Source organism: Staurois parvus, unplaced genomic scaffold, assembly GCF_062004578.1.
Source record: "Staurois parvus isolate SC_StPar_1 unplaced genomic scaffold, SC_StPar_1.0 ptg000238l, whole genome shotgun sequence".
NCBI classification, from domain to species: domain Eukaryota; kingdom Metazoa; phylum Chordata; class Amphibia; order Anura; family Ranidae; genus Staurois; species Staurois parvus.
The window spans coordinates 3,262,164-3,287,285 of record NW_028318034.1 but is presented as its reverse complement, the minus strand read 5'-3'; the positions used below and the strand labels follow the sequence as shown (position 1 = coordinate 3,287,285).

General features: G+C 39.6%; 1 protein-coding gene across 2 annotated transcripts in view; it reads right to left on the bottom strand.

Annotated features, from left to right (window-relative positions):
• Positions 1-725: 725 nt before the first annotated feature.
• Positions 726-25,122, bottom strand: part of LOC149459998 (F-box-like/WD repeat-containing protein TBL1X) — a 381,219-nt gene continuing 356,822 nt past the window's right edge. For both annotated transcript variants that reach the window (XM_089680283.1, XM_089680284.1), the window contains 5 exons: positions 21,497-21,571; positions 15,010-15,137; positions 10,442-10,607; positions 10,237-10,338; positions 726-1,820 (listed from right to left, as the gene is read on the bottom strand). In XM_089680283.1, coding sequence (XP_089536409.1) covers positions 1,794-1,820; positions 10,237-10,338; positions 10,442-10,607; positions 15,010-15,137; positions 21,497-21,571 — 498 coding nt within the window. In that variant the 3' untranslated portion in view covers positions 726-1,793. The remainder of the gene's footprint in view (positions 1,821-10,236; positions 10,339-10,441; positions 10,608-15,009; positions 15,138-21,496; positions 21,572-25,122) is intronic.

Sequence of the window (25,122 nt, the reverse complement as noted above, 5' to 3'; positions counted from 1 at the left end):
GAGAAATCACTTTGGAAAAACAGCTTCTAGCATTTCTAGCCAGGACCATCTTGAGTAAGGGCAGAAGATTAATTTAGCATTTATTCCTGGAATCCATCTGACCTTAGCTCAAGCATACAGGCAGGGGGCAGGGTGCTTAGCCGAGAAAGCCCCTTCTAGATAAGAGAAAATAATAAATGCCCATGAAGAATCCTGGGGTGCATGAAATCATTTTGGCCCAGGTCAAAAACAAAGAATGAAATGAAGAAATGTAAAAAAGAAAAAAAAAGTTTCAACAAAGTAAATATACCCTCCTATCTCTTTACTATTGCTAGCAGCATAAAGATTAAAATAGGTAATGTTGGTTGAGAGAGTTTAGTTCACCTTTAAGTAAAAATGCTTTTTTCCATTCATTTTAATTGTGTGTGCGCGTGTTCCGAAAATCACATTTAGGTTGAACAGTGTCAGGCAACACAGCTGCAGGCCCCAGTGAGATTTGATCATTGAATTAAGAGCTCAAAGTTCTGGTACCCTTTATCTTAGATTCATGGGATCAAACCCAAGTACTACAACAAAAACTTCCAAAAGTCCTCAAGATCTGACACACTGATAGTTTGTAATTAATTTTGTAAGCTCCAGTTCATCCATAACACAGCTAACTTGACTATATTATGTGAGTGGTACAAAATATATATTCCACTGAATGCACTTAAGCATGAACATAGAATTAAGAAGGAAACTCAAAATCAAAAAAATGTACCAAGTCTTTAATATACCTTGAAAGTTTTACTTTTTTGTATGACTTAGACAACCCCAACATTTGCATTTTTTCATTTTTAGAATTAAGATTTTTAACATAAAAAATATTTGTTTTTCTTTTTCAAAAATACAGTGGGTTCTTTCTCTTTAAAAGTTCATCTTTCTTCTAGTAAAAAGCTTTACCGGCATCTCATTCTTATAAAAAGCATGTTGCACCGTGTCATGAAAAGTGCCCTTATAAGCTAAGCTGTGGAGGGAGAGATACCTCAGTACAGGTTAGTCCATTGCTAGGAAAATGCAACGGAGAACTCGTTAAGAGCCTATCAATGTAAGAGCCAAGAGAATGACCAGAGACTAATTTTTGCAAAGACCAAAACTAAGCAATTCTTCAAGTGTGTAACTAGCCAGCAGGTCACACTCATCTTCAGGAGGGGGGAGGGAGCTCAAATAAAAGCAACATTAGTTCCGTACATAACCCTGTGATTGTCCCTCATCCACTAGTCTGAGCTGATAGAAAACCACTGAATGGGTAATCAAAGCAAAAAAAGTAGTCTAGAAAATAGAAAGTTTGTCATACAAAGTCACATTGATTCGTTGTTAAAAACTGGTCTTTGTAGGTCCTTTGGGAAAACTGCAGTGACCCAATTAGAGGTTGAAGAAAAAAATAAAATCATTTTAAGTATTTTCCCTTTTGGTTCATCAGAGCCTTTACTTTTCTTTCTTTCGTGACTTGTGTTGGGTTTAAATTCTTGTTTTGGCACTGCTGTTTTGAGCCTAACCAACAACAACATGTCTGGGAATCCAAAAATTGGCCTGCTACTTTGGAGTCGAAAATCCAGTAAGACCAGCTGGACAAACACCCACTCCAGGAGGATGTCTAGGGGAATGGGTCTGTGATGATCTACATATATCCTGAAATGTTCTGCATTGAGGGCAGTTCTGTCTTGCTTCATTTCCTGGTTTTCTCAGGTTTGTACAAAATGTCAGAGACTGTGATTTCAGACAGTGCACATTCGCTGCTGGTCCATTTGAGCAATAAAACAGGACAGCTGGTTTCACTTCCTCAGATCGAGAACACAGACCTGGAGGCAAAGATCATAAGTTAGAAGAGCTGAAAAGAAGCCATTTGTGCGATAGCATTAGTAAATATGCAGCGAAGTAACAATTATTGTAGCATATATATCAGGTAATTAGTATGCCCTGCTTCTATATATGTTCAGGATATCTTGTTTCTTTTCTAGTCTAGTGACATCCTTGATGAAGATTTTTGCTTAAGGTATACAGATACTTGAAGATATAATAAGAGCTTAGATTATATAAAGGGTCTCAGTTGCCTTTGGATACACCACAGTAATTAAAAAAAACGAGTCACCAAGACAAACAGCTCTTCATGCCTCAACTTAAGCAAAATGTAAATAACTGATGCCCTTATATATAGCATATGCTTTGTCAATGCAGGAAAACGCAATGGATCACACGACTACCACCTTCCCAGCAGTATATACTTACCTTCCTTTTACTCTCCTGCCACTCTGGTCAGCTGTGGGACTGGCTCCTCACTAGCCCTTTGTCTGAAGCTAACCCTTACATCTCTTTATTGATTCATTTTCACAGCTCTTCAATGGTCCCTATAGCAGCTGTGAAACTCTCTTTACTTACTTTTACTTTTTTTTAATTAATTTCCTATTGGCTGCAATACTGTTGAATACCTCAGAAAGAAAATAGGTCCAGGTATTTGGAAAAGAAGGGATGATGTCATTGTATCCATCCAAGAACTACCCTCTCTTTGAAAAGTCTAATTTCCAGTCTGAGTTTTCACTGGGTTGTTGGGACAGAGAAAATGAAGCAATAAAGGTGGTGCAGTGGTGGAAAAATCAAAAGACCCATATACAAGAACCTTTTAGGACTTGTAGTTAACCCCCCTGGCGGTATTCCCAAGTGTAGCTCGGGGTAAAGTTTCAGTACCAAAAGCAGTAACCCCGAGCTACACTCGGGAATACCATGCCGCACTGCTCCGGGATCTCTTGGTCACTTACCTTGTCCTTCGCTCCCGCGATGTCCCTCCTGCAGTGTCCCCAGCAATGTAATCCGGCTGATGCCGGCATCTGTCATCTGGGTTCCGTCCCCTGCGAGCGACGGGACGTACGGGGGACGGAACGGTGGGAAATTTGAAAATGACATATTGTGACATTCACTAAATACACTAAAATCACATAGTAAAACATTCCTGTATCAAACCATTTCACATACATTTGTCTCTAGTGCTTTGTCCTGCGCCCTGCCTGCATTTTTACTGTTCTTTCTGCCTTGAAACTGAGAAATGTCCATGGCGTCCAAAAAGCGTCCCTTTACGTCAAAATCAGTTTTAAACCAGCTATAGAACAGCGATAGTAAATTAGAACCACTTGCAGAATTGAGTGATAATGATTCGTGGGGAAATTCGTCATCAGACACTGAAAACGATTTTGCGATTTCAGTGAGTTATTCCTAAAAATGACAGGCCTACAATAAAAAAAATACATATTTCCATGCAAAAAAATGTACCGCTATGAGCACAGAAATATGGACATAATCAGACCACTAGGGAGGTTAAACTATTGCCCAAACAAAAAAAGTCTTGGCTGTGTATCGACAGATATGATGACATAAAAAATTAACAAATCTTAAAAGTCCAGGAGTGTTGAATGCATGGTCCTACATGTTTGCTGTTCCTTCCTGCAGAGCTGAGAAGAAACTGTGGGGCTAATTTCCTAAAACTGGAGAGTGCAAAATTTGGTGCAGCTGTGCATGGGAGCCAGTCAGCTTCTAACTTCAGTTTGCTCAATTAAGCTTTGACAAAATAACCTGGAAGGTGATTTGTTTCTATGTAGAGCTGTGCCAGATCTTACACTCGACAGTTTTAGTAAATCAATCCCTGTGAGTAGTGATGTTGGAACCAGAGGAGGGAACCACATATGCAGCAGAGGCCAGACATCTGACACACCAAGTGTGCTGGATGCTGGAGATGTTTCAGCCAACATAGGTCCTGATGGCAGGAGATACGGGTGGTAGAAGGTGTAAGAATTAACCCTTTTCTTTGCAGGAATGGTTTTGGTTTGTTTGGATATTTTAAAATAGTGACAGGGTCTATTAAAATGCTGTTCCATTCACTGATGCAGAAGATGCATGTTTAACAAAATGCAGAAAAAATGCTTTTAGGATATGAACAGAGGTACTGATGGTAATTGCATGTATTATCTAAACCAGGGGTAGGCAACCTTAAAGAGATGGAGATCTACCTGAACAACATAGGAGAAGTCAAAGATAACTGGGCACAGTGTCTCCTAGTGTCGCCTCCTCATACCTGATTCAAACCTGTACTACCGTATCACAATCACGGGCATTGCAGGGCAATCTTGGGTTTAAATTGCCTCTTCACTACCTGTCAAATGCACTTGGATTGCTTTTGAGAGGAGCAGCAGTACCTGCTGCACTTGTGAGTGAGCCCTTAGTTGCATTCGGTAGCGGCACCCTTAGGGCTCGTTCACATGTAAAGTTGGGGGAGCTGCATTTTTACTGCCCCCAAACCCTACCCCCATTAGCTGCTGAGGCAGCAATCAAAGGTGTACACATGCCGTAGCAGGAATAGACCCCCTGTTGCTTTTAGTGGGTGCTACCGCTTGCCAATCGCACCCCATTTAAGTAAATGGGGCCACTCTGCAAGCGTCCCACAGCTGCATGCTTCTATGAGGTCCAAGGGGTTAAAGCAGGTGGTGAGAAAGCAGCACAATCCTGTCTGCTTTAACCCCTTGATTGCTGTACTGCATAAGGCTGGAGGGCACTTGCAGAGCGGCCTCATTCACTTGCATGGTTCATGCTTGGAAGGGTCTATATATACCAACCATGACAGGGCATATAACTCCTGCTGCAGCTGAGACATGTGTACATCCCTGGCCAGTGCATCTGCCACTTTCCTGGGTTAACAGCACTTTGCCATAGAATTCTATTATATCCTGCAGGTTTGGTGCACTTTCTGAAAGAACACCAATCTCCTGCATTTGGGAGTTTTGGTGCGCTTTCAGAAAGTGCACCAAACCTGCAGGATATATTAGAAGTCTATGGCAAAGTGCTGTTAACCCAGCAAACCTGCAGGAAAGCTGTAGGTACACTGCACTGCACATGCGGTGTGGGTAAACCGCAGTGCATTAGTGTAAAAGCAGCTCTATACTATTATGCTCAGTGTATTGCTTCACACTGACCTGAAGATCTCTTCTTTCCTGCTGCTGGTACCACTCTGGAGACAGCTAGCTGGGATAAGAGGTGTAGTGCAGTTGGTATCACTCTGCATGGGATAGGAGTCAGCACTACAGAGGAGGCATTGGCCTATGCAGCTCTTGCTCCCTACTACAGCTCCAACTTTACAAGTAGTCCCTCTGCATTGCACTCTGATGCTCTGGGATCATGGGTCAGCAAGCCCTGGCCGCAATCTACTGGTAGATCGCGATATACTGTATAGGTTGCTGCACCCCAATCTGCACAGATTCAAATGTGAGCTGGGCCTTAGATTTCTCAACTCTAATATGCCTTCCCAGAAAACTTCTTAGGACCTGAACACATACATTTGTTGGTAAGGTTTCTTTCCTTGACCTCTGTAAACACACATGGGAAACCATCAGGAATTTCAATTCTGGTTGCATGGACCAAAAGTGTAAAGTCTAAAAATCTTGTGGACCTGGGCATTCACAATTTAATTCCCCCTTTACTCTGATGATGCATTGTAACAAAGAAACATGTTCTCCACTTATTTGAATTGGCTCTTATTTCTCATCATTGGAAGTAATTATCTGTTGCATTAAATTTAATTAACATCCATATTGTGATCACTGACACCAGTATGGGGTTGATTATTGCAGTTTCTGACACCAATAAAGGGAGGTATTATTGCAAACTCTGACACAAATGTGGGGAGTTATTATTGTGGTCACCGACATCAATGCTGGGGTTATTATTGTGGTCACTGACGTCATTGGGGGGAGGAAGTTATTGTTGCTGCTACTGACATCAGTGTGGGGGGTTACTATTGCTGCTACTGACATCAGTGTGGGGGGTTACTATTGCTGCTACTGACATCAATGCCGGGGGTTACTATTGCTGCTACTGACATCAATGCGGGGGGTTACTATTGCTGCTACCGACATCAATGCAGGAGGGGGGGTGTTATTATTGCATTTACTGACACCAACACTGGTTTATATAGCAGCCACTGACGTCAATGCTGGGAGTTACCATTAGTGCACCTGACATCAATGGCAGGTCTGATTTCCTCCCACTTTCTGAAACTTTTCAGATATGTGTTTTGCGGTGCACTGCAAACGTTTTCAGGCATTAAGGTGCATTAGAGCCCATTAATTTTGAATAGGCTTCTTAACTTGTTGCAATGCAGCTCAATACACAAAAAAGCGTAGTTATTGTGTGGCCCTTTTGAAATAAGACCCTCTATAATTTTCAAGATGACCAGCACTGGTATAAGTGATATTTACTACCTGAAATATTTATGATGGTTTGACGATCTGGACATTTTGCCAATGCTGCACTCTTATATAAGTTTTCAAATCCTAATGAGGGCATTACATAACCAGAGCACTTGACTTTGGAAATATCACTGTCAGTGTCTGCATTATGAAGAGCTTCTGTAGACTACTGTTTTTGAGATATGTCAAAAAACAGTGATCCCAGAGACATCTTTCTTAAAAAAACCATTACAGTCAGATATATATATATATACCACATTTTTCAACTACAGAGGATAAGAAATGTGGTTAAGGGCTGATAGTCATTTGCCCTAGGGTTGTAAAGTGTCCTGGATATTTTAAGTGGTGATTATAAACTTAATAATGGCAGGCACTCTCATGTAAACAGTATAGCTTATTCTGAACATTCAGGATTATTTAATACTATGTACAGTTTTAACTCCAAACACTAAAATCTCATATAAGCTTTAATATGTTAAAAAAAACATTTCAAAAGTTTTTTTTTAATTTACACCTTTCATTAAAGTGTATGTAAACTCTGACAATGAGCATCTCTTATTTGGTCCATTTTGGCCTTTTAAATATAAGATGGAAAGCACTTTGTTATACAGCATTTGTTTGATAAGTTAAAAAAATATCTTGCTAGAAATATTGTTGGCTGTTAACTTCCTGTGTTCTCTGTCTGTGCTAGCTAATGTCAATTACATTGTTGTTTGAGAACTATGAATCTGCACCCTCTGTATTAGAGTCAATACAAGAGAAGGAGGAGTTCCATAGTCCTATCTTGTTTCTGTAATCCTGATACAGAAGGGTGAGTGAGCGTTGCCTTTCTAGGACTGCAAGTGAGTTACTGGCAGAATCACCAGGTGGAAAAAAGCCTTAAACAGAAAACTATTGCAGCCGTCACATATAAAGACTGCTAAATTACTTTTTCATTTCTGGGATAGATACACTTTAAAAAAGTTTAGGGTGATCCCACTGTGAATGTCCTTAGGCAGCTGGAGACATCTGCTGCCCTCTACTGTTAGCTGCAAAGTTTTATGTATATATTATGTATTAGCATAGAGAGAGAAAGTCTCAGCCACATGTCCTGTCTATGCTGTTAAATCCAGGGCCAAAAAGGACTGTTATGTAATTATTGCTTTGTCCTAATAGTTTTAACTGCAGCTCTCCATTGCTTCTTAAGTGTGTATCTGGATCCTTGTGATAGACAGAGTATCTCTGCCTTATTGTTATTATCTCTTATGCACAGTGCCAGATAGCTATGTCCATCAGCCTACATGCAATACTTGACCAAGAAAGAAAATCTGACATCATGGGAACCCAGATCATGACATCAGATCCTGGGAGGCCACATGGCTATATCCTTTTCCCGCCTCCCAGTGTCTGACATCCCAACCTGGGTTCTCCTGCTATCAGATTTTTTTCCTAGGTCAAGGATTCAATGTATGCTGATGGATACCCTTCCCTTCTTGGCCTGGACTCTGATTGTTTTGTTCATCACTGTCATCTGATGACAGCTTTGGTTTATTACAGGACCTATATATTTGAAAACATGTTTTATTAATAAAGACATAGTGTGCTGCACTTAGATTGCACCCTTTTGTGTCTTTTTGTGTTACTACAGATACTCATTCTGTCTACTGAGGTGCTGCACTACACTAAGTCCACACAGAAGCCAGCTGATTTAGCCCTTAATATGCCTATTATGGATATAATGAACTGTTCAGCTAGGACTTTGGCATATAGAGCCCATCAATTACTCTTTACATTATAACGTTCTTTGGCTATTTGAAGGTGGCCCTGTTTTTTTCAATATAGTTTATATATCGCTAGTTTAGGGCTCAATAACCAGCACAGGCTAGTGATAGGTTAGGCATCTGATGGCCACTTCTGGTAATTAGAGGTCCAGTTGTATGACAGATTAGAAACTACTAGGGACTAACACGTAGAAAAGATAGGCAACTCTGAGTACCGGTGCCATACCACAGTTTCTGCTGGTGAAAAGCCTTGTTGGGCCTCACTGCTAATAATACTTGTTTGCATGTTTGATGTATATACTATTATTAATATTTTCTTATATAAAGCTTGTATTATCATACATGTGTGCATCTATACACTTATGGCAAATGTTATTTTCAGGTTACTCTTCATTTCCCAGGAAGAGAATCCTCTCTGTCCTGCGTGGAGGCACTACTTAGCGAAGGTTATGGTTATTTTATTTATCCACAGGTTTAGTGCAATATCCAGTTCGTGGAGGGCCATTTGTCATACTGCACCCCCCAAAAAAAAGGGCTACACAGGCACTTCCTGTTATTAGGTGACAACACTCTTTGGCATAGGCCATATTGTTACCATCAAAAAACCTGGCCAGAGAAATACCATGCAGCTAATATTGGGGGACATGCAAGTAGACAGGAAGAACATAGTTGCAAAGAGCCTGCAGAAAATCAGTAGTATTAGTATCACTAGTAGTAGATGCAAGGAAGTTTGAAAAAAAAAAAAAAAGAAAACAAATATTTTATTTAACCACTTCCAGACCAGTGACAAACTGGACTTTCCGTGGTTGTACCGGAGAGATTCCTGCAGCTGTAGGCATTACCCCGGTACCGGTTTTTAGAGTCGGCAGTCGGCTCTCCTGTATAAGCAATTGGAGTGGCTACTAGCCTCCCACCACTCTCTCAAGATCTCCCATCCCATTGGGAGTCCCGAGTGACCAGCCAGCGCGTTCGCCAGCTGGCCAGACAGCTGAACAAAGCCAGAATCGACTTTGATTAGCTCTCCTTTAGTGTAAATTGAAAGCAATGACCTGTCATCACTTCCTGTTTATTTGTAAACTTTCAGCACCATTTTTAAAAATCTAAAATCATTCAGAACCATTGGTTTTGGTGTTTTGAATACTTTCAAGTGCCCAGGAGGGATTTGAGGTCTCATACATGCCAGATCCCTCCATAAAAATACCTGTCATGTGTCCAGTGCTGTCACAGTATTAAAAGTGATAAAAAAATTTTTAAGTGACAGTGTAAAAATACAAAAATTAATAATTTAAAAAAAAATGTAAGTGCCCTGCCCCCCCTTGAACTCCCATGCAAAGGTGAAAGCATGTGTCAGTCCCACATGCATCCAAACAGCAATTGTCCCACACATGTGAAGTATTGCCACGATCATCAGATCATGGGCAGTAATTCAAGAACTAGATTTCCTCTGTAAATCTAAAGTGGTAATCTGTAAAGACTTTTAAAGCATTGCTCATGAATAGTAAACTGTACACTGTTTGTCGCTGTTGCACGGGCATGCGCAAATTTAACCGCTTCTGTTAAATAAGTCAGTTCCCCCGCAGTCCTGCAGTCCCGCTATAAAAATAAATTTTCACGTATTAGGATTTTTTTTTGTAGCAGAATACTATTCGGCCTAAATATATGATGAAATTAGATTTTTTTATTTTTTTACTGGACATGTTTAATAGCAAAAAGTCCAAAATATTGTTTTTTGGTCAGTCTTTATAGCGCAAAAAATAAAAATCGCAGAGGCAGGACGTAAATTTAATTTGGGTGCAGCGTTACATGACCGCGCAATTGTCAGTTAAAGTAACGCAGCGCCACACCATACCGTAAAAAAAAGGCCTGGTCGGGAAGGGGGGTAAATCCTCTGCAGGACAAGTGGTTAAAGTGTGACATGTTTTGTATCTGTTTACTTGGTGTAACATCATCTTTTATATTTTACAAAAAAATGGGTTATGTATTGTGTTTCAATTCTGTTATGCTTGACATCTACTCATTTATAGAGTATTAAAGGCAATACGATGCAGTGAAAATTCTATTTCTTCAACAGTATGGTGGCTGATGTGCTTGGGCACAGCGATTCAACAACAAATTGTCCTAATATGTTATTTTTAAATGTTGGCAGGTATGATATTAGATTGACATTAGCAGAGCATAGTGTAAGCTTCATCAAAATTTGACGGTATCAGATCTATAGTGATACTCACTGATCCATCAGAGGCACTTGCTCCTACTTTGTCACCTCTGGCATTCCAACACACTTCAAATATTCCTCCTGTTCCCCTGTAGCTGTGTACTAGAGAGCCATTCTGGAAGAAAAAAGCAGAAATATCATAAGTGAATTTTTAACTCCAGCCATAATAATATATTTAATATATAATATAAAATAATACATTTGACTGGTAGACTTACCTGAGTGTTCCATATATGGACACATTTGTCAAAGGACCCGCTAGCCAGATACTTTCCATCGGGACTAAAGGCTACACTATATACTGGTTCTTGATGTTTGGTTAATGTATGGATACAGACACCACGCTCAACATCCCAAAGTCGGACTGTTGAATCAAAAGATGCACTGTGACATGAAAAAGAAGAAAAAACTAAAATCAGGAACTTTTGTATTTTGTATTATATAAAAAAAATCTTCAATACTACATAACTAAAATATACTACATAACGAATTTGGCAGGTTCACTAATGTGTTCTGATTATAAAGTAAATCTGTGCAGGGACTATGCTTACTAATGTATTTACATATTCTGAACAAGAAGTAGAAACACTGTAAAACAAGCTCTTACTGACCTCTGTATCTATAGGCATTGCAGAAAAAAATAATTTTCACATTTCACAACAGATGCATTGAAATATTGAAATGAAATTGAAATGAAAGTTTTTTCTATGAAAGCAGATCTTGAAAAGGCTGCCAGTTCTTTAATGTAAACAACCAGCAGATGTTATTAAGCTGTTAGAAACCGACTGAAACCCATCTTTAGAATGTTTGGGGAGCAGTGTTCCCCTTAAAATTCATACCAGACCCCTATCCAGGCATGTGGCCTTGGTGACCAGGAAAGGGAGAACAGTGACTGTGGCTTCCCTCCTTTCTGAACCAAAGTAGGCCTTCAATATTGGGAGGATACCTTGCAAGGGGGGAGGGGGCACGGTAAGCCTGCCCTTTTGCAAGGCACTTGTCCCTATGTTGAGGGCTTCCCCTCATATCCTGCCCACTAGAATGGATATGGGGATTAGTGGAGGGTACTTATCAAAATGGAAAGCTCCCTTTATAGATACGTTGTCCTCCAGTGGAATGAGTATGGGGTACATTAGAAAAGATCCCAGAAAAGAGTTAAAAAACCCAAAACAAAAAAAAAAATATATTGCAGCTTACCAGTCATTAGATGTGGTGGCTGCATTGGGTTTCTTTTCTTAGGCTTTTTCCCCGTTTTCACCTGGTGATCTAGCCAGTAACACACCTCCTGTATTAGAGTGCCCTCGTTCTGAATGAATGAGCCCAGGGGCACAGCAGACAGCAGCATTGTTAATCTGGGCAGAGGGGATTGTTGAAGCCAATCTCCAGACAACAGTTTATAAGCAGTTACAGCAGGGGTGTAACTACAGGGGTCATAACTGCGACCCAGCACCATGCTGTAGGGAGCCCGTGCTGCCTCCCTGCATGCCTGGAGTGGAGAAGCTGCAGAGATGACTGCATACAGAGGAATCAATCTCTCCATGTTCCTCCTTTAGCTGCTGAATGCAAGCGCTTCCTCCTCTCCCTCCCACAGGCATTCAGCCACTGCAGGAGGAACATGGAGGGAGTTATTCTTCTGTATGCAGACGCCACCACTGTTCTTCCTATCCAGCTTCTTTCTGCTGTCCCCTATGCTCTGCAGCCCCCATGCCCTCTGGCCCCTGTGCTCTTCAGTCCCCCAGTGCTCTCCAGCTCCCCCTGTTCTCTGACTCAGCATTCTCTCCAGCCCCTGTGCTCCATGGCCTCTGCGCTCTCCGCCCCTGTGCTCTTTCTAGGCCCCCCTCCCCCAAATCTCTGCCAGGCTCCCCCCTCCCCTGTTGGCTGCTGCAGGGGATCTGTCAGGAGGAGAGTAGGAAAGGGGCCAGTAAATGTGTCATTTAGCAGCCCCTTCCTTTTTCTCAATGAACAGTCAGTGATCGGTACTGTTCACTGATTCTGTCCATTCACAACTGAAACAGAGTAAACTGTGTTTACTATGCTTCAGTTTATGAATGGAGATGCAGCTCTGTACAGAACTATTTCTGTCCATTCATTCTGTGCTGCTGAAGATGCAGAGAATGAGATTGAGGGCTGTGTCCTTAATCTCCTTTCCCATTCCCAAAGGTGGAACATCAGAGGTCTGTTTAGACCCCTGATATTTCACCAAATACCTGCAACTGTAAAAAATAATAAAACAAATAATATTGTAAAAAAAAAGAAAAAAATGGTAAAAAATAAATAAAATAGCTACTGACACCAGTGTCACAATGGTCGCACTTGCGACTGGGCCCTGGCATTCTGCCACCTGGTTCAGAGGAAACGGCCCTAACGGTCAGGGGGGGCCCTCCATGATTTCTTGCACTGAGGTCTTGACGGTTCTAGTTATGCCACTGAGTGACAGCAACAGTTTCTTTCTTTTGGGATAAAAGTTTTACCTAAATAAATAAAAGCTGGTCATTTTAAGCACCACTGCCAGTGCTAAATGGTCTGTTTCATCCCTGCAATTGTAACCGCCCGCTCCTTAACAACCACAGCTATTCCCAATAATTTGGATCAGTCTGAAGTTATACCGAGTGGATGAGAAAACGTTTCTAATCCACCCAGTATAAAGAATGAATAAACGAACCAAAATGACACAAGAAAAAACGAATAAACAAAATGATCAACTTAATGAATGTATCCGAAACAAAACAAAATGAAATTTTCCAGAGTGCACGTCTAGATGCCATTTGTCCATTTAAAGTATGTAATATTAGATGTGTGTGTAAATATATTTACTGTATTTACTCCTTATACTCTTGCTGTTAAATTCATCAGTTCTGGAAAGAGGGTCATTCTTTTATAGATCTCACATTAAGGTCTCCAAATAAATATAGTACCAAAACCTGTCTATTAGGTATTCTTGATGATGTACAGCTCCCTAAATAGTGCTTAGTGCTTCCCCAAGGAAAAAGGATGATGAATGCAAATGTACTTATCTATAAACTGAAATATTAACTTAGAGACAAATCACAACACTTTGGCCAAATATGGGGCCCCTTGAATAGAATAGATCCTTAACTATGCTCCCCTCGTGAACCCCAGGTTATTCCTGATTGTAATTATTATATATATATATATATATATATATATATATATATATATATATATATAGAGTACATTTTTCTTTTGTATACAGTGTTACCATGGCAGCACACTGTTACATATTTTAACAATCAAAAATAACAATGTACGGCAAGCCTATATATATTTGTTAAGTGTATGCAAGGATGGAAATGCATGTGTAAGGGCTCGTTCACACTTGGCTGTTTTACCAACGCTTGCTAAACGCCCCTATAGCGTTTGGCAAGCGTTGGTCCGGCGTTTGCGGAGTGTTTTTTAATGCTCGGCAAACGCTCTGCAAACGCCGCAAACGCCACACACGCTGAGCGTTATTAACACCCCACAAACGCCTATAATGCAGTTTGAGTGGTGTTACCGCTCCGCAAACGCCCCGCAACCGCGTCGCAACCGCACCGCAAACGCAGGCCGGGCGTTTGCAGAGCGGCACCATGGACGAGAATAGGAGGCTTCAACGCCTCCTGACTCGACCAGAGGCGCCCGTTTTGCCGCGACGCAACGCGACGCGACGCAAACGCTCCCGTTAGAACAGCACCATGTGCTGTAATGTGCAGAATTGGCAGAGGCGTTTGGGAAGCGGTAAAAACGCTTCCCAAACGCCTCTCTGCCGCCTGCACACAACGCTAGTGTGAACGTAGCCTTATAGTGTCATATTTAGGTCTGATTAGTCAAATGTTGCCAGAAAACCTGATTTGAGTTAAACCTTGCATAAAATTGTACAGAATGTAACCCTAATGCAAAATTTTGCTGTTTGGTCCTAATATTTGAGGTCAATCTGAGAATATTAACAATTGTGCAGAAAATTGTAACCTTATTTGAGTAACAAATGGCAGCTACTAAAACTAAGTTACTGATTTTTTTAAATATATTTTTTCATATGGCTATAAAACAGAATTGACAAATATGGCTATAAAAGCCATGACCAAGAAGAAAGAGTATTAAAACAATTTATATAGTTAATTGAATATTTTCTTTATAAACATTAAATGTAAATTATAATGTTTTTTGGTACATTTTAATATTTTTTTATTTATATGTTTTTTAACAATATCTTTTGTAACTACACACACACATATATATATATATATATATATATATATATATATATATATATACATACATATATATATATATATATATATATATATATATATATATATATATATTTTTTTTTTTTTTTAGATTTACAACTAAACATTTACTGCCTGAAAAAAAACATTCCCAAAACATTATGTCTTAATTTAAAAGACAGTATGGCAAAAATAGCTTTCTTTCAGACACAGCTGTTCTCATATATTTTTGTAATGACCTATCTGATAAGTAAAAAGTTATTCTGATACATCCAGTTCTGTATGAAAATGTAAACCTTGATCTATTGATCTCTGTAAATATTGGGATTTGTTAACAAGTGGAAGGTTGAGAGACTAATGAAGGTAGCATAGATCACCATTTGATGGCTGGATAGAAATAAATAATATTCACACAAAATAGCTCATATTAAATTAACTTACCTCAGTTTTAAATTTTTTTTATGGTTCTGACCATAATAATAAATGTACAAAACTACTATCTGTCCCATTTAGGTACTTATTGCTTTGTGACATATAAATATAATATTCTAATTCTAAGTTACCTTGCAAGCATGATGTTTGCGTTTGGGTTGCTGGTGCTAGGGCCTGTTGGACTCCATTTAATTGTGTAGATTTCTTTGTTGTGGGCCTGCAGGTCATGTACACATATGTCTTGTTTCATACTCCAGATCTACAGCAAATCATAAATAACAAAATAATATTTGGAATAGATTTCACAAATACATTTCATTGAAAAATGTACCACTAAAGCTGTTGCAGATAATCTCCCTTTCACAAGCTGTTCTCCTTTATAAAGCTGCTGTACACATACATCAGATACAAGGTGAAAGGTGTAATATCTCCTTGCTGACATGAGGAGAGAGTTGACTCTATCTGTGATTAAGGCCCTCATGGACAGCTGTAGGGCTTGTGTCAATCAGCAAATGTTTCTTTCAGATGCATTCTTCTAACATTTGAGATAAATGTAACTGCTTTACCCCCAGCTAATTCTGACATGTAAAATCAGTATTTTTTGCTAGAAGATTATTTAGAACCTTCACACATTATATATTTTTTGAAAGCAGAAACTCTGGAGAATAAAATGGTGATTGTTGCAATTTGTTATGTCACACGATATTTGAGAAGCCATTTTTAAAAAGCAAATTTTTAGATAATACACTTTAATGAATTGTAATGCACACAAACACAATAGAATACCTAATTTTCTGTAAAATATAAAACATGATGTTACACCGAGCAAGTAGATACCTAATGTCACACTTTAAAATTGCATATACCCGTGGAACAGCGACATGCTACAGTACTTAAACATCTTCACAGTTGACACATTAAATGCTTTTACAGATTACCAGTTTAGAGGTACAAAGGAATTTTGGAGCTAGAATTATTGCTATCGCTCTGATGTTCACGACGATACCTAAAATGTTTCGCATTTGTGTGTTAGCACAGGGGGACAGGGGCGCTTTAAATTTTTTTTAATTATTTTTTTTTTTTTAAACTTTTTTTTACACTGTCCCTTTAAATTTTTTTGATCAACTGTATTGCTATCTCAAGGAATAAACAACACATATTGTGATAACAATAATCATGACAGATCCTCTTTATTAATCTCTCTCTGCCCTGAAAGCATCTAAGCAAACAGATTAGTTTAATCGGATGTTGTATAAGCTGCTATCGTCTTATAAACATCAATTTGATATTGGAAGAAATCATCATCGCTTCCAGTTTCTTTTATCAGAGGATACGAATGTACGCATGAGCCTTCTAAAGGCGATGGGTGGTGGCAAGGGAGGGCCCTTCCATGCCATGAAGAGGCGATCAAGCTGCTGTATAGCTGCTTGAATCCCTTTTACATCAATTCCTATTGTTTGCTGAAAATGTTGATACTGGGATGATGCCTACAGGTGCAGGCAACATCCAAGTATAACCACTTCAACCCGAGGGTGTGCTGGTTTGTCCTAATGGGTTCAAGTGATTAAGACACTTCTGATATCACTGAGCTAATTAACAGATGCATTTAACCTCCTTTTTAGCTGTTATTGCATTTTCATTGACTTGCATGGACAGAGCAGTGGTCCTGATGTGCACACGTGCTTGGTTACACAGGCCTTTATAATTATGGAAAGGCAGCTTCACAGAAGAGGAGAATATGCGCAGTACCTAACAACCTGAATGTCCAAGCCCAAGCCAGAGTAGACAGAAGAGCAAGTAAGAAACAGTGTCTAAGGATGGGCTCACTGCACATATTCTTGGTCACTGTTTGGAATCCTATTGCTATGTCATGTTTACTGGTCCTTTGTTCAAAGACTGGTCAAAGGTATATTCAAAATGCTATGTATCAACAACCCCTGTATTTAAAAAGCAAGGTATTATTTAAACTTGCACCATGTATTTGCATGACAAAAAAATCTAACTTCTGTATGTCTGATGTGCCTCTTCTGTATTTCCTACAGGAATATATTTAGCAATAGCATTTTGCAGAAAACGCCTTAAGCAAATGTATTGTTCCAAGGAAACCATAAAATTAAATCACATGAAGATTTTTCACATTGTTCTTATTTACAGTTGAAAATATTTACTGTTATAGTAAATTAATATGTGTTTAAATATTATAAAAGTGGCACCTAAAAGACATGTAAGTGAGCATTCTTGTGTTCAGTATTAAACCACAGTTTCCAATTTTGGTTAAATGTGCTAACTTTTATTTATTTTGTTTTCTATAACCTTTAACTTTTATTTATGCTGGTTAAATATGTCAGTTTTTATTCATGCGTGTGTAAAGTTAGTGTGCCCTTCTCTGAAAAAGAATATTTCCTATGTTTCCAATAATTGGGTTTTAGTAATTTTGCAGTATTTATAATTGCGGCATTTTTAAAAAATTCTCTGTTTATTGGGTTTATAAAAAAACACAGAAAATACATTGTCACTTTAACCACCTCCCTGTCTGGCCATTGTATATAAACGGCCGGAGGGTGGCAGTGCATGGGTGGGTGGCTGTTTATAAACAGCCTCCCCGACCCCTGCTTGTGTGTGCTCTCTGGGAGCATGCAGCACCGCGAACCCGTGCCCGCTGTGTCCTCTGGAGACAGTGGAACACCGATCGTCGTGTGGGACCTCTGTGCGAGGTCCCGATCATGTGATCACTGATTGGCCAATCAGTGATCACATGCAGAGTAGTAAGCAAGATGTCACTTCTGACATCATTACTTACTACGTGTGAAATCTGTGAATGATCACAGAGGCCATATGGTACAAGACTATTCAAAACAGCCTTGTATCACGTGACAAGCTGTGACCAATCACAGCTCACACAGTATTTCTCAATGGCTGCAAGAACACAGCCAGAGAGGAGAAATTATTGCTTTTACAGCCTTTATGGGTTTAAAAGCAATCAGTTTGAAAAAAAAAAATCTTCATCACCCCCCACAAGTAGTGTCACCATGGTGACACTGTACTGCTAGGGTGACAGTATGTAAAAAAAAAAACAAAAAAAACATAATAATATAAAAAAATAAAATAAAAATGTAAAAAAAAAAATTAAAAATTATAATTTTTGGTTATAAATTAATTTGGGTTATTTGTTTTTTTAATAAAAAGATAACTGAATAAATGTTGGCAAAGATTTATGATGAAATATTGTTTATTTGCTAAATTTTATAAGAAAAACACTTTTTTTTTTAAATTTTTGGACTCTTTCATTTATATAGCAAAAAATATATAGCAAAAAAATAAAAATCCCAGCGGTGAATAAATACCACCAAAATAAAGCTTTATCTGTCTCAAAAAAAGCTAAAAAATTCATATGGGTACAGTCTTGTATGACCGCACAATTGTCATTCAAAGTGTGATAGCGCTGAAAGCTGAAAATTGGCCTGGCCAGGAAGGGGGTAAAAGGGTCCGGACTTGAAGTGGTTAAAAGGAAATAGTAGAACAGTGATAGCATACGATGCTGGAACAACAGAAGTCAGTGAGAACATAATAAGGCATAAGATGGAGTCAGCTGGTGGTCTAGTTCCCTGTGCTGGTAAGAAGCAGACTCCCTGAAGCCAATCTCTGCATAAGGGGATTATTGCAAACAAGGAGCAAAGCCTTGCCAGTGTAAGAGAATATGAAGTTTATCCAGTGAAACCATGTCTTTTTGTAAGCCTCCCCCTATTTGGAGCAGAGGGAATGATACCTGGAGTCTTCCACCCTTTGCATCTATAACTGAATGGAGGGGGATAGAAGATTTCCAGAATAGAAGGATGGAGGATTTGGAAGTGTTCAATAAAAATGGATAACTGAGTTCTTGTAAACTTTCAGGAGAACCTGTGATTCAGCCGTCAGCACATATTAAGCGAGTTTCCTGATTTTGATCAAAAGGGATCTTATTATAGGGCAGGACCAAAAGATGTGAAGCACTGATACTGAGTCCCCATGGCATCTCCAGTGTAATTTAGAGGAAGCAGGCTAGAGCTTGTGAAGAACTACAGGGGTTTTGTTCCATCTTGTGCAAATTTTATAATTATTTCCTGTTTGGTGCTAAGAGACGATTTCATAAGAAATAGAGGATCTTGCACACTTGTCCAGGTATGAGAGTTAACTGGAGATCGTGGTCCCAGTGTTAAAGAAAAAGGGGGTTTTAAAACATCTCTGGGGTGAGAGTGGTGTAAACATTTGAGTAAGTACAGTACCTGTGTAAGTGGGCCGTGCCCATCACAAAGTGATTCAAAAGGCATAAGAGTGTGTCAGGGACACTCAGTATTTGGGATGTGTGTATCCACACCAATCAATATGGTAAACCAGGTGGTATGCTGTATGTTATTTTGCTAGGTCAGAAAGAGCTCAAGAACTTTAGGGAGGAAGTGGAGAGCCCTACTAAGTCTAGATTTGTTATGGGTCCAGACAAATTTAGAGAATTCAGAATTGGCTGATTTGATGAAAGAAGTGGGGAAGTGATAGGCAGGGTTGGGAGCAGATGTAAGAATTTTGGCAGGATGACCGTTTTGGGAATGTTCTAGTGCTCAAGTAGGTTTGAGAAGATGAGAGAAGGCAAATAGACTGTGCAGTTGCACTCAGAAAGTACAGTTTCTCCAGAGCTTAGGTAAGGCTTCACTTTACAAAGAATAGAATGAAAAAAAAAAAAGCATTTTTGCTTGCAGATGATTAGATGATGGAAATCAGCAGAGCTTCTCCTCATATACTAAGCTGTGGAGTGCAACTACACTTGCAAAATGTACAGTCTGTTTGTCTTTAGTAAATCAACCCCAAAGTGTGTCTGAGGATTGGTGGCAGAGAGGTTCCCATGTACTTTTAGGCGGTAGAGGTCCATTTAATGGTGAAAATAGCCCCATGGTGATTGGCTGTTGTGCAGTGTTTGAAAGTTAATTTTCAATGGTGAGAGGTTGTCATAAGTCTTATATTCTCCCATAAGATTGGGAAGAGAAATAAGTGGACTGCTTGATCAGCCAGTGCAGTGAGTGTATAGGAGGGAGAGATCGGCTACACCTCTGCTCTGCCCACACGCTACACAGGGAGATACTGCACAGTTGAAGCTGGCCACAAAACTCAGAATGCTGTGTGCGGGGCACTAGAGGGACACTGCAACTGGGGGAGAAGCTTGAAGGCAGACCTTGCCAGCCCCGTGACACAGATGGACGAAGAGATGGGGGTGAACCCAGGCAAACCCCCTGCACACGGCTATGGTGAGTCCACCCCCTCACTCTAGTGTGAGCCCACTCTCTGTCATCCAGTGTGAGAGCAGGCTCCCTCTGCCTGGACGAGACATGTCATGTGTCATATGTGAGTCTGCTCTCTATTATCCTGTGCCCCCTTATATATTGTGCCTGGGTTGACTGCACTGGCTGCTCCCCCATGCTATGCCACTGTGCTGGAGGAGTGAAGTGGCACTTTTGTTGTTAGTACCAGTAGTACATATTGCCATACAAAATGCATATGGGCACTTGGTTTTTATGCACACTTTAACAAAGAGCACATTGGGGTGGATTTACTAACACTGGGGAGTGCAAAATCTGGTGCAACTCTGAATTGAAAGAAATTACCTTCCAGATTTTTGTGTCAAAGCTTACCAGTATAAGCGGAAATAAGAAGCTAATTGGCTACCATGCACAGCTGCACCAGATTTTACACTCCCCAGTTTTAGTAATTCAACCACATTGTCTTGTCTTATAAACACAGTTTTGTTAATCAATGGTTTTGCACATAGCAGACTCGATCCTCCTCTTCTTGGGTCTCCCACCAACACTCTTGGCTCCTCCCCACCCAGTACCCCCACGAAAAGCCGTTTTCCATGGGGGCACTCCTGCGGGCTCACTTCTGAGCCTGGCTTCATCTAGTGACACAGACAGTGGGGCTTGGCCCCGCCACCTGGTCACTTGTCGCTGGATTTGATTGACAGCAGCGGCAATGGTATCATTCTGCTCAGTGAAGTGGGTCAGAGTTGGGAGAGCTGCAGCTCTCATGCATATATCTGGATCGACATTGAGCTCAGGTAAGTATAAGGGGGGTGAGGGGGGAGTCTGCTTAGAATGCATTAAGGTAAAAACCATTAAGGCCTTAAAATCACTTTAAGTACTATACAGTATAAGACATAGAAGTCTATACATCATAGCAGGAAGAGGTACACCTGAGGAGGCAAGAGGGAAGGAGGACTTTGATTCCAAAAGAGAGGCATTACCTGCAAAGGAGAAAGCTTAGCTCCCATTAGATGAGGTTCAGACATTAAACGTCTTTAGGTCAGCTACAAGGAGTACAAAATCACCAAAGATTTCTTCCTGACGAATCCAGCCATTTTACCCACCTTTAGGTTCTTACAAATACCGGCTTCTCTTAAAGTCTACCCATAAAATGTAATAAATCTTGTAAAGAATACAAGACCATGACAACAAATTATAGTTCAGAATTAAGTAGAAATCAGAAACAGTGCGGAGGCTAGATCTCTCTGTGCTAATACATTGTAGATTCACAAACTGCTTTCCATCTTTTTTTTTATATGTCTCTATTCTCTGCTTTAATTGTTAAGCTATTTACCTTTAAGGTCATATCATCTGAACATGATGCTAGTAACATTCCTGATGGGTCCCATTTAATTGCATTCACTTCATTCTGAAAGAAAACACAGTTCTAAGTCGAAGGAAATACATCTGACATCCAGTGGAGGGCAATCATGCATCATTTTAGAAGAGTTTATCCTTTATATACAACACTTTTCACAGAGCTCATTTCTAACCTCTCATCCTCAAACTAAATGTTTATTGCTAGGGAATAGCTTTCTAAAAATATATTGTTATCTTTTTCTAACATAAACTATTTTATATCTATTTGCAGCTCCAAGTAAGCATAATGAAACATAGATTAAGGTGTTGTTTTTACCACATCTGTAACGAGGTACTGTACTGCGGTAGCACTGAATTGTAAAGCCCCAGTTTTCTAAATGATGATGCCAGGTAAGATCAACACAATAGGAATACCAGCTGGCTGAAATGATATCTTATTATTACAGATGAGTGAGTCGGTTTGCTTGTTCTGAAGTTCAGCTCACATTGGATTATTGTGCTTGAGGCAGGTATATGAAAACATTTGGTGATTTACGCCAGAATAATTTTGCAACATTTTTACATTGTAGTAACTTTTGGCAGGATCCACCGTACTGCTATATAACCCTCGAAGTCTCCCTTGTGTCTTTCACATTGGTGAAACTGCCAATCAGGAGGGGTTGTGTCATCAGACAAAGCTTTGCCAGTGCTTATGTTTGCCAGTAAAACTAAAGACATTTAAGTGCTGCTTACAGCCTTTAATCGCTAGCTACAATGCTTTTTCTTCATCATTATTTTCAGCACATTATTAGTGCATCACAGCGGGGATTTACTAAAACTGGAGCATGCAAAATCTGTGCATAGTAGCCAATCAGCTTCTAACCTCAGCTTGTTCAATTAAACTTTGGCAATAAAACCTGGAAGCTGATTGGTTTCTCTGCAGAACTGCACCAGATTTTGCACTCTCCAGTTTTAGTAAATCAACCCCACTGTTTTATTAAGCTGTTCCCATGGTCTGTATGCATATATGTGGCCTTAGGCTTTAATGCTGGATGGGTGCATATATGAGTCCAAAGGGAACAGCTTTTTGTGCTGTGCTGAGCTCTGCATTCTCACTGTGCACTATCAGCACAGTAACTATATGTCATGGAAAGTTCCCAATGCGTACTTGTGATCAGAAGCTGTCCATGACTGCTGTTACAGCCAATCTCAGCGGTCACATAATTGGAATGCCTGCCTCCACTTTACATCTGCGCACATTACTTTTACTGTGGGCAGGTGACTTCACCAGGCTCAGCAATGTACAGTAAATATACATTACTGAGCACATTGAAGTACCCCCTGGGGCATGCAGCGCACAGCTCCCGTGACTGCTGTGTCCACTACTATGCGATCACATGATAACAATGTCAACAAAACTGTTATGAATGAATTTCATTCATAACAGCTGTGCTTCCTATAGTGATGCTGTGATTAGCCCACAGCTATCACATGGTACCTGGGCCAATTACAGCACCCGGTACAATGTGATAGCTGTGGGACAATCACAGCATCCCTAGAGTAAGAACAGCTATAAATGAATGAAATTAATTTATGACATTTCAAATAATTGCTGTTACAATGATAATCACTGTAACAACAGTCACAGTATATATTACAAGAATCAATGATAACCCTCAGAGAAGTACTGTGTCCCTGTACATTTAAACATTTTTTCTTTTTTTTAACATTTTTCTTTCTTTGTTTTACTATTTCTTTTACATACTGTTATCCCTACTCTGATAACATTATGTAAAATAAATAGTAAAAAAAGAAAAAAGTAAAAAAAAAGTATTATTATTAATTTATTTACATGCTGTCACCAGTCAGTATCCCTGATTACCCCCACACCAGTCATATGATGACGCTGTACTGCACTGGTGACTGTATGTAAAAAAACACTAATTTTCTGTAACTTCTTAATTTTCCAAAAAATTAATTAATCTCTTAATAAATACTGTGGACTATCTGGGAGGGGAGGGGGGTTGATTGGGTAACTTTCCCGTGGTCAAGTGGTTAATGAGCTGGGAGGCAGTGGCGGTAAGGGGTTAAAGCAGGCGTCATTGTTTTTGCTACTGTTTTACCATAATTACCATAATCACTAACAGGTCTTTCCTAACTGACAGTATTAGCTGTCACTAACTTTTAGAACTTCCTTTTTTTTTTATTACTGGATTATAATGTTCATACTTCCACTCCCTATAAAAAAGGTAAGATGTGGTCAGATAATGGATTGTTAAAGGAAACTAGAACTATACAAATTTTGTTTTAAAGCTGAACTTCAAGCAAACAGCTAAATAAACTCTTGAAATATATATAAGTATGGGAGCAGCTTACCTGAAAAAGAATGTGTTGTATAAATAGTATATATATATATGTATAAATTTATATAATTTATAATATATTTCTGTTCCTCCAATCCTGTGACATACACAGCTCTACGAGGCAGCACAGCCAAGACATGCTGCAGTTAAAGAGTTAGTTCATCTTAACAGAAAAAATGTAAAGGTGTACTAACATTGGACACCATTCCTACTTACCTTTGGCATTGCCAAGCTGTCAGCACCCCCGCAGCCACTCATGCAGTCCAGGGATTTAAAATTCATGCACTTCTCCCTTTTCTCTGTCAGCACTTTTTGTACAGACAGATGGATTCTGATTAAGCAGAACCAGTCTCAGTGAACAGAGCAACACAGCTAGGTCACCTTTCTGTGGTCCGCAGGCTGTGACTGGACATGGAAGGAGCAACAACAGGCTAATGAGGTAACCTCTCTGTTCTCTCCTCCTGTCAACATGTTCCTTTTTAGTGAATAGGAATGCAGCGTACCTGATTGGCCCCATGGGCTGCCTATTACTGTACCAGTCTAAAGGCTGCTATGCGGGGCATTACAAGAAGCTAAAATTAAGTCAAATTTAGGCATTTATGCTAGGTGCCTGTAAATTACATTTAATGATTTTTAAATAAGTATGTAATTGAATATATTGGTGGTTTTAAAGTTTGTCTGAAGTTCAGGTTTAGTTTTACAAGTTTTTAAACTGTTGCTTTATGTCTGTTTTACCATATACATGCAATCTTTGTTTTATAAATATCGAATACCTAACAAAGGTTACCTATAATGCTATGGGTTAGCTAAAGTGAAAGCCCAAAAGAAGCAGTCTGCCCCCAGGCAAGGATCATTTGCTTTAAACATCTGGACCTTTCTGATAAGGGATGAACCATTTCTATCATTTATCTTGAGCTACTGAGTTTTGTAAACAACAGGGTTTTTTCAGCAAAGCAGAAAGAATATAAAGTTGCCCCAAAAAACTACAGCTCTGCCTGCTGGCTCCAGCACAGAAGTCCCCTGTCCCTTGCATTGTTGAGCAAGGCAGATGTCAGGATCAGCTCCTTGTAAGGTCCACTTGTGATGCTGCTGCTGTCAAGCCAGCACTCTAGATTAGCTAGGGGGTTGATGCTGGAGTAAAAAGTTTTTTTTTTCCTACCAGAATGCCACCTGAACAGCTCAATTAGCTAAACTGAGCTTCTGCACTGCAAATTTTGAGACAAAATCAGTTTTGTCAAAATTGCCCCCTTTTATTCCT